Here is a 10,183-nt window from a genome sequence, read left to right as displayed (position 1 = left end):
TTAACCCTCTGTTTCCCATCATGTTTTGTGCGTAATTGTCTTCATGTCAAGTGATGTTCGTTAAGCGCTTTTACTTTATTGTTCCTTTTTTTGAGCGCGTTTGTTTTGTTGTGCTTCCGGTTTGGAACTATAATAAAGTGCACTTTATGTAATATTACTCTGCTATCCTGCACCTGACTTCGCCTTCATACACACCTTGACAAAAGTGGATTTGTTTACAATTATAAACCTGATTCGAGCCCTGAATACTGATTGGCTGTAAGCCATAGTTTATCAAGTAAAATAAAATGTTATTTTTCACATGCGCCAAATACAACAGGTGAAATGCTTACTTACAAGCCCTTAATCAACAATGCAGTCTTGAGAAAAATAAGTGTTTAGAAAGTATTTACTCAAATAAACTGAAGCAAAAAATGTATACATTTAAGAAGAAAAATAKAAAATAATTAAAGAGCAACAATAAAATAGCAGTAGCGAGTCTATATACAGGGGGTACTGGTACAGAGTCAATGTGCGGGGGCACAGGTTAGTCGAGGGTAATTGAGGTAATATGTACATGTAGGTAGAGGTAAATTGTGTGGGGGGGCCAATGCAAATAGTTCGGATAGTCATTTGATTAGCTGTTCAGGAGTCTTATGGCTTGGGGGTAGAAGCTGGTACAGTAGCAGAGAGAACAGTCTATGACTAGGGATGGCTGGAGTCTTTGGCAATTTTTAGGGCCTTCCTCTGACACCGCCTGTAATAGAGGTCCTGGATGGCATGAAGCTGGGCCATACACACTACCCTCTGTAGTGCCTTGCGGTTGGAGGCAGAGCAGTTGTCAATACCAGGCGTGTTGCAACCAGTCAGGATGCTCTCGATGGTGCAGCTGTAGAACTTTTTGAGGATCGTAGGACCCATGCCATATCTTTTCAGTCTTCTGAGGGGGAACAGGTGTTGTCGTGCCCTCTTCACGACTGTCTTGGTGTGTTTAGACCATGACAGTTCATTGGTGATATGGACACCAAAGAACTTGAAGCTCTCAACCTGCTCGATGATAATGGGGGGGTGCTCGGCCCTCCTGTTCCTGTAGTCCACGATCAGCTCCTTTGTCTTGATCACGTTGAGGGAGAGGTTATCCTGGCACCACGGTGTCAGGTCTCTGACCTCCTCCCTATAGGCTGTCTCATCGTTGTCGGTGATCAGTCCTACCACTGTTGTGTCGTCGGCAAACTTAATGATGGTGTTGGAGTCGTGCTTGGCCATGCAGTCGTGGGTGAACAGGGAGTACAGGAGGGGACTGAGCACACACCCCTGAGGGGCCCCTGTGTTGAGGATCAGCGTGGTAGATGTGTTGTTACCTACCCATACCACCTGGGGGCGGCCCATATGGAAGTCCAGGATCCAATTGCAGAGGGAGGTGTTTAGTCCCAGTGTCCTTAGCTTAGTGATGAGCTTTGAGGGCACTATGGTGTTGAACGCTGAGCTGTAGTCAATGAATATCATTCTCCCGTTCCTTTTTTCCAGGTGGGAAAGGGCAGTGTGGAGTGCAATAGAGATTGCGTCATCTGTAGATCTAGGGTTTCTGGGATAATGTTGTTGATGTGAGCCATGACCAGCCTTTCAAAGCACTTCATGGTTACCGACGTGAGTGCTACGGGTCGGTAGTCATTTAGGCAGGTTACTTTGATGTTCTTGGGCACAGAGACTATGGTGGTTTGCTTGAAACTAGAGGTCGACCGATTAATCGGCATGGCCACTTAATTAGGGCCGATTTCAAGTTTTCCTAACAATCGGTAATCAGCATTTTTGGACGCCAATTAGGGCCGATTACATTGCAATAAATGAGGAGACTGCGTGGCAGGCTGACCACCTGTCACGCGAGTGCAACATCAAAAGGACCTTGTGGCTGCAAGGAGCCAAGGTAAGTTGCTACCTAGCATTAAACTTTGTCACGCCCGGATCTGTTTCACCTGTCCTTGTGATTGTCTCCACCCCCTCCAGGTGTTGCTGATTTCCCCAGTGTATTTATCCCTGTGTTTTCTGTCTCTCTGTGCCAGTTCGTCTTGTATGTTTTTCCAAGTCAACCAGTATTTTTCCCGTTCTCCTGCTTTTTGCTTTTCTCCTTTTTCTAGTCCTCCCAGTTTTAACCCTTGCCTGTTTCTGGACTCTGTACCCGCCTGCCTGACCTTTCTGCCTGACCTTTCTGCCTGCCTTGGCCACGAGCCTGTCTGCCACTCTGTACCTCCTGGACTCTGATCTGGTTTTGATCGTTTGCCTGTCCACGACCATTCTCTTGCCTACTCTTTTTGGATTAACAAAGATAGTAAAGACTCCAACCATCTGCCTCCTGTGTCTGCATCTGGGTCTCACCTTGTGTCATGATAAACTAATCTTATAAAAAACAATCAATCTTAACATAATCACTAGTTAACTGCACATGGTTGATGATATTACTAGTTTAACTAGCTTGTCCTGCGTTGCATATATTCAATGCGGTCCCTGTTATTTTATCATCGAATCACAGCCTACTTCAACTTCGCCAAACGGGTGATGATTTAACAAAAGCGCATTCGCGAATAAAGCACAATCGTTGCACCAATGTACCTAACCATAAACATCAATGCCCTTCTTAAAATCAATACACATGTCACGACTCCGACCGAAGGTGACTCCCCTTCTCGTTYGGGTGGCGCTCGGCGGTCGTCGTCACCGGCCTACTAGCTGCCACTGACTCTTTTTCCTCCCCCTCCTTATGTGTTTATTTGTTACACCTGTGTTTAGGTGATTCTAATTAGTTGGGCTTTATTAGTCAGCCAGCCCGTACGCTTCTTTGTGCGGGATTGTTCAGTTGTAGTTTTGGATTTCGGGAGTAGATGAACGTATTGTTTGTTTCGTTCATGCAAGTGTATTTTGGACTGGGTTTTGTCCTCGTGTTATGGGACATTTGTTTGTTAACCCAGTAATTCCGTGTGGACATTTGTTTGCCGTTGTGCATTAAAAGCACCGTATTGAACTCTCTGTTGTTCTTGCGTCTGACTTCACACCCCGACACCAGAGCGTTACAACACAAGTATATTTTTTAAAACCTACATATTTAGTTAAAATAAATGCATGTTGGCAGGTCAATATTAACTAGGGAAATTGTGTCACTTCTCTTGCGTTCAGTGCAAACAGAGACAGGGTATATGCAGCAGTTTGGGCCGCCTGGCTTGTTGCGAACTGTGTGAAGACCATTTCTTCCTAACAAAGACCGTAATTAATTTGCCAGAATTTTACATAATTATGACATAACATTGAAGGTTGTGCAATGTAACAGAAGTATTTAGACTTAGGGTTGCCACCCGTTCGATAAAATACGGAACGGTTCTGTATTTCACTGAAAGAATAAACGTTTTGTTTTCGAAATGATAGTTTCYGGATTTTACCATATTAATGACCTAAGGCTCATATTTCTGTGTGTTTATTATATTATAATTAAGTCTATGATTTGATATTTGATAAAGCAGTCTGACTGAGCGGTGGTAGGCAGCATCAGGCTCGTAAGCATTCATTCAAACAGCACTTTCCTGCGTTTGCCAGCAGCTCTTAGCAATGCTTGAAGCACAGCTCTGTTTATGACTTCAAGCCTATCAACTCCTGAGATTAGGCTCKAAATACTATAGTGCCTATAAGAACATCCAATAGTCAAAGGTATATGAAATACAAATGGTATAAAGAGAAATAGTCCTATAATTGCTATAATAACTACTACAATCTAAAACTTCTTAACTGAGCGTTGGAATTTGAAGGAATTTGAATATTGAAACAATGTTGCAAATGTCGGAGGCAGACAGTGAGGTTTATGCAAATCTCCGCTGTTGAAAACTAAATGTTAGTCTAAAAGAAATGTGAGATAATGTCTAGATGATTTTTATAGTGGAGATCAAGTTTATAACTTCYCTGCCTGGGCTGATGAGACAGTGGATTGCACCGTTAGATGGAACAGAGTAAATAGGCATTTTAAAGTAATAGATTTAGCTGGTGGTAACTTGTGGAATAGACACTGGACGGTTGTATTAAATAGCAATAAGGCACCCCAGGGGTTTGACGTATATAGTTAATATACCACGGATAACGGCTGTATCCAGTCACTCTGTGTTGTGTCATGCTTAAGAACAGCCCTTAGCAGTGGTATATTGGCCATATACCATACCCCCTTGTGTCTTAGTGCCAAATAATAGCAGACATCCATGGATGGAAAATGATTTGGGGAGTTTAATAAGGGCAAATTATATTTTTTCTTTCTACATATTCAAATTTCTTTATTATGTCATGTCATAGCTTGCAATAATTATTACTTTGTGGGAAACCGAATTTAGCTTTTAACGTTATAAGTTACAACGATATTCCTTCTCAATCGGCTCAATACATTTTTTTTATTGTATAACTATGGGAACTCCCCACTTTCTGTGAAAAAAAAATTGGGCTCGTTGTCAGTCCTCTTGGRCAGGTTTTTTGGTCATTGGGCTAGAAATGTTATTCCGACCTGGCAACCCTGGAAGAGGGTACACTAAGGGGTTGTCAATTTTTTTTTTGCCATTGATTGGATTACTCATTGTCACACATGAACGCGTTGATCTGTAGCCCCGCCCCTTTGCCCTGGCTGCTAAGAGCTGCTGCTGTCTGATACAGAAATTACAGATGAAAGGTTAGCTAGCGACCTTAGTAACTTTACCAAATATTGACTATTCATTGTCGGCAAGAGGATTTACCCCTGTCTGTGGTATGAACAGGTAACTTTGGTCATCTCGCCTGAAGTTGTGGTAAGGGAAATTCAATGGACTAACATAATTATACATGAAATAGCTAGCTACGTTACAGTAGATACCTGACACACGAGACCATGCCATGACACGCGTTACAAAACAGATGAATTTCAATAATACACGAAGTTGCTAGTTAGCTAGTAATGTGATATAACAAATAACAGTTTATGTAAAGAAATGTCACTCTTGGGTAGTTTGCTTCCGCTAATTACTTGCTAGCTAGTTAGCTAACGGTGCAACTAGCTAGTATACAGTAGCTAACTAACGTTAGCTAGCCAGTTTCAGCTAAAGATGTTTGTTGACATGTGTCATACAATATCTGTCTTGCCGGTGTACGATTAACTTACTCGTGCTTTAACTAACTGGTAATGTTGTCTACTGATGAGATGTTTTGTAGCCAACCACAGTGTTTAAAAAAAAAATTGCTAGCCAGACAAGTACAGTAGCTAGCCAACTGTTTCATACTTCAGTCTATAGCTTTCATAACACAACAATAGTTGCACGTTTTTTTGGGAAGCAAGCACGTTTTCTCCACGTACATGTAATGAATAGTCACATGTATACGACTCATGAATGTTGACATTTAATTATTATAGCTATTTTGAAGTTGTGTTGTGGTCTACATTTCACTTAGCAAGCTGTGTGTTCCTGGGGAAAGTAATGATAATATGCTCTTTCTAGCATTTGTCCTGGTTAAGGCACATACTCGGACACTAGGGCTATTGAATATGTCAAGTAACAGACATGTCTGTATTGTATAGCTCTATATGAGGTGCCATTTGATAGTGCACAAAGTATGACAAACATTCCACCTTTGTAATTTGCATGCTTTCTCCAAGATCAGAAAGCTGAAGCATGGATTCAGCTCAGGGGAACTTCTCTCCACTCAAACGCTTTGTAGTGGCCAAAAAGAAGATCAGTGATGTGTTTGAGCAACTGCTGRAGTATGTGAAGGAATGCTCAGCGTTTGTAGAAGGTGAGTGTGTATAGTAAATCAGGTATGTTGGCAACATTTCAATTCCAAAGTARGCTAATTAATACATGTGAAAGTGCTTTTTCTTATGTCTTGAGAACACTGTTCTCGTCTCACTTTTCCTTGTGTGATTGTCAGAAACGTGTCAGAATGAAGCCTTGGAGAACATTGCAAGTCGTGACCAACAGGAGCAGATTCAGGCRTATGCTGGCAAACTGCAAACTATCAAAGATGTGCTGGCACGCAGACACATGAAGGTGGCCTTCTTTGGCAGGTAAATAAGTGTAGTCGGATGCATTTTGATTTCTCCACCGTTTTGCATGTGCTTAGTTTGAGTTTAGTGTACACAGCAGGGGTTTTGAACATTTTAAACAACGTTGGGATCCTTAACTTTAAGTAAAAAACCGTATCCAATTTTTGGTTTGTTTGTTTTATTCCCCACTTAATTAAAATCACAATTCAGTTATCACAAAACATATTAWTTTCYGTGTTATAGCCGATAGGATATAAWGGYTTGGGGAAGTTGTGTAATTCAAATGAAACCAGAGASGAAGAGGCAAACTTAAKGCTACTTGGTGAATTTGCAAGGCGTGCAAGACAAGCCATTGTGAGATGCAGAYTACCAAAATATATGAGTACGTTTCTGCCTTCTTCTGCCTCTCTCCCTCTTGCTGGCCTGTCTGCTAATGATGCAAGTGTGTGTTCAGTCTTTGGTCTGTTGTGTGTAGAATATCCTAGAATATCCTAGACATCATGGCACCGATGTCTTCGGGCCAGTCTTGTGAGCACAGGGTAGCCTACTTTGTTTTTGCCTCATAAAATGATAGTAGGCTACTGGTAGACTGTATCAATTACGCTTTTCAGACATAATCTAATGTGGCTGCTTGAAAATGCCTTGGAAACGGTGTGTTTGTCTGTCTGTTAAGGTAGGCCACACTACAGTTTGTTAAATGCGGACACGAAACCTCTGGTGATATTAACAGACCTTTTACTTATCTATAAAGGAATGTCGCTTCTGAAGCAGGACTAAAGTCCATCAATAGGCAACCAGAACTGTCAATCAAATAATTGTAAGCTGCTGCGCCAGACCACTACCTCCCAAAAAAGTACTTTTAAAGTTTGTTAAATACTGTGATTTACCGAAACAATTTGTAGAAATAAAACACATCTAGCTACCATACCATAAAAAAACAACACAGCAGCACATCAGTCAGCAACGTTTATTGTTGTCATGAAAAAAATGACTTTACGCTGGAGCAGAATTCTACTGTCTGAAAATGTACAGACCTGATGCAGCACTTTTTAAAATAGACTGAAAAGTTATCAATTGTCGCAATCAAAATGTTACTGTAGCTGCGTTCTATGTCTGTAAAGGGTTGTGGTAGATATAACTTAATTGCCCTGCCTTAGCGGTCATACATACGTAATCGGACCATTATTCCGCATTGTAAATTGACGCAGATTTTTTTCTGGCCATTTTTAATTTGAAGCAAAATGATCCATTTGTCAAATCCGTAGTACACAGCTTAGAGACTAGAAAATAAATATGGGTAGATAACAGACAGCCACAGTTAAGCAGAGATCAATGCATCATGACATAGAGTTTTGCTTTTTAATCAGTTAAGATACAGAGCACTGTATTGTACTGTAGTAGATGCGTATTTCCCACGCTTTCAGCATTGCTAATTGAGGATAATGAAGAAAATGTGGCGTGCGACCCAGTTTCCTTTTTATTGCTGGTTTATTGAAGCACACTTTGGGCACGGCCGGCCCGCTCATTAGGCAGGATTTGGAGGCAGATTGACGAGGGCGGCATTTTCTGAGCTAAACTTACTAAGACGTACCTCCAACAACACATAAAACCTCACAATTCTGCACAAAAACCACAACAATTTCTCAGCTAGTGGCAAGGCGCTTTTTAGGTGAGCGCTCTGATAAGCAGTGCCCACTTTGTCAAAGGAAGGGGCACAAAATGTTTTGCTTGTCCGTTCCCAGCATGCCTCTCCAGGGTGCTGTTGGAGAGACGCATCTCTGCAGCACTCCACCAACGTTCAGTCCAAAAATTATCTAACATAAATCATGTAGCAGATATAGGAAATGGTAGAAAGAGTATGTGGCCTTTTCTGTAGCATACAGGCTGGAGATAAAATGTGTGACAATGTAATGACACGGACACTTTTTACGTCATGCAGGTTTCTCCGATCAAATAGTCTAACCTAAATGGCGCTCAATCAACAACAAAAAAATTTGCTGTCATGTTAACAAAGCAACATATCCTAAAAACAGGACAGGTCAAAGTAAAATGGACAATATGGAATGGACAATCACAACTGTTGTCCAGGAGTTTCACCTCATTGTCATGATCAGGGGTTTCAAATTTGTAAAAATAAAATACTTTTGCTATTCCCACTGTGCAAATCGGCTTGCGATTTCTCCTGATAAAGTTGTGTAGCTGATATTCAGTGCTTAAATAGCCAAATTGATTAGTCACAAGAATCAGGACTAATAAAGCCAATGCAATGGCCTGTTTTACAAATGATGGGTCTACCACAAAATTCCATTGCATGTCGACATGTTAGGCTACACCTCAGTAAGCACGGACAGATGCCTTTTCAACGTCTTTTTTTTGGTGCAGTTCTGCACCGGCCTTGATTCCGCATCCATGGACATTGGTTTTTGGTCTGGTCTGGACCAAATCTGAACCAATCATAGGTCTATGTTTAGTTCAGATTTGGTGCAGTGTAGACCAGCCTTGATTTCAATGTCCACGGACATAGATTTTTGGTCCGGTGCATCATAGATGTCTATGTTTGTTTCCGATTTTTTTCCGGTCTGGACCAGCCTTAATTTGGCCCAAACATAGACGTCTATAAATGACTTCTTTTCAACTTTCTTTCAGTACCAAAAGTAAACCTGATTTCAACTTCCGGAAAATATGTATTTTTCAAATTCCGGAAAATATGCCTTTCAACATTCTAGAAAATATGTATTTTAAACATACGGAAAATACCTTTTCACCTTTCATTCAGAACCTAAATTGAACCTCTTCAACGTCTGGAAAATACGTTTTTTAGACGTCTTTTCAACGTCATTTTGCTTACTGGGACTATTCTAGTTTTGCGAGGGGTTTCATTTTTTGGTCTTGCCTATGGAGGCAGAATGGCAAGGACCGGCACTGACTTTAGGGATGGGTGGTATCCAGATTTTCATACCGGGGTATACGGTATTACCAGAAGGTGTGCTATTTTTATGCGGGGATGCACAAAATGTTTTATTCGGGGCTCTTGGTCGGTCCAGGAGGGTATTGAATGTCTCTGCTGTTAACCAAGAAGCTTTCTCTTGACATCTAGCCACTTAGCTATTTGACACTTAGAGTGACACTTAGAGTCTTAGAGTTCTTATAGATATACTTAACTTATTGTTACAGGCAGTGGCATAGTACGCACCTCCACTCCTCCAAAAAGTACTTTCTTTTTTACGGTATTGAAATCATACCGTCAGTATTTCGAAATGCAACGATATACGGTATAAATGGTATATTGCCCAAGCCTAGCACACCTGCATTGAAACTGCTCCGCTCCCTCAGGCTTTTATCTTACAAAACCAAACCTATTTTTGAAAAGTCTCAACCTTTGTGGTAATCTACCACTCTGTATACATACAAACTAGCTATTTGACAAGATTCATCATGACATAATTGCCTATTCATAATCCAGTAAATCACATCTGACCAACATTTCTGTAATAATGAATTCAAATCAAATCTTATTTGTCACATGCGCCGAATACAACAGGTGTGGTAATCTTCACCTTACAGTGAAATGCTTACTTTACAAGCCCTTAACCAACAAAGCAGTTTTAAGAAAAATACCTAATAAAATAATAATAATAAAAGTTACCAATCATTTGATTAGACATTTTTTGAGATTGTATGTATGAGGTAAAAGAAAGGTACTTAGACTTCCTCTTACATGATCTTCTGTGCCTAGGACGAGTAATGGGAAGAGTACAGTGGTCAATGCCATGCTGAGGGACCGGGTGCTGCCCAGTGGMATGGGTCACACCACCAACTGCTTCCTGAGTGTGGAGGGCACGGACGCGGACCACGCCTACCTCAAGACCGAGGGCTCAGAGGAGGAGAAGAGCATCAAGGTAAGTCCACTGGAGATGTGGATATACTGGCTTAGGCCTAGATGCATTAGAAGATTAGGCTAGCTCTTATTACCACTCATATACTAGGCAATACATCCTCAGTGAGGTTGGAATTGGGCTACCTGATTGAGTTACTTGAAGATGATTAACTCGTTTTACCACTCAAAGTGTACCCTCACAGTCACGTTTTGATTTCTGACTAAGCAATTAATCATTAAACAACTTTAGTCTAGATAAGGTTATTGCAATCAGGACAAGCACAGGTAAACAT

General features: G+C 41.1%; 1 protein-coding gene across 1 annotated transcript in view; it reads left to right on the top strand.

The window, feature by feature from the left end:
• The first annotated feature begins 4,630 nt into the window (after positions 1–4,630).
• LOC111975528 (mitofusin-1) overlaps positions 4,631–10,183 on the top strand; it is a 28,439-nt gene continuing 22,886 nt past the window's right edge. Inside the window, exons 1-4 of the mRNA XM_070447706.1 lie at positions 4,631–4,784; positions 5,627–5,763; positions 5,899–6,034; positions 9,750–9,912. Of these exons, the coding sequence (XP_070303807.1) occupies positions 5,643–5,763; positions 5,899–6,034; positions 9,750–9,912 (420 nt within the window). The 5' untranslated portion in view covers positions 4,631–4,784; positions 5,627–5,642. The remainder of the gene's footprint in view (positions 4,785–5,626; positions 5,764–5,898; positions 6,035–9,749; positions 9,913–10,183) is intronic.

Source organism: Salvelinus sp. IW2-2015, linkage group LG16, assembly GCF_002910315.2.
Source record: "Salvelinus sp. IW2-2015 linkage group LG16, ASM291031v2, whole genome shotgun sequence".
Lineage (NCBI taxonomy): Eukaryota > Metazoa > Chordata > Actinopteri > Salmoniformes > Salmonidae > Salvelinus > Salvelinus sp. IW2-2015.
The sequence above is the reverse complement of the archived record's forward strand: the minus strand, read 5'-3'. Positions and strand labels throughout refer to the sequence as shown.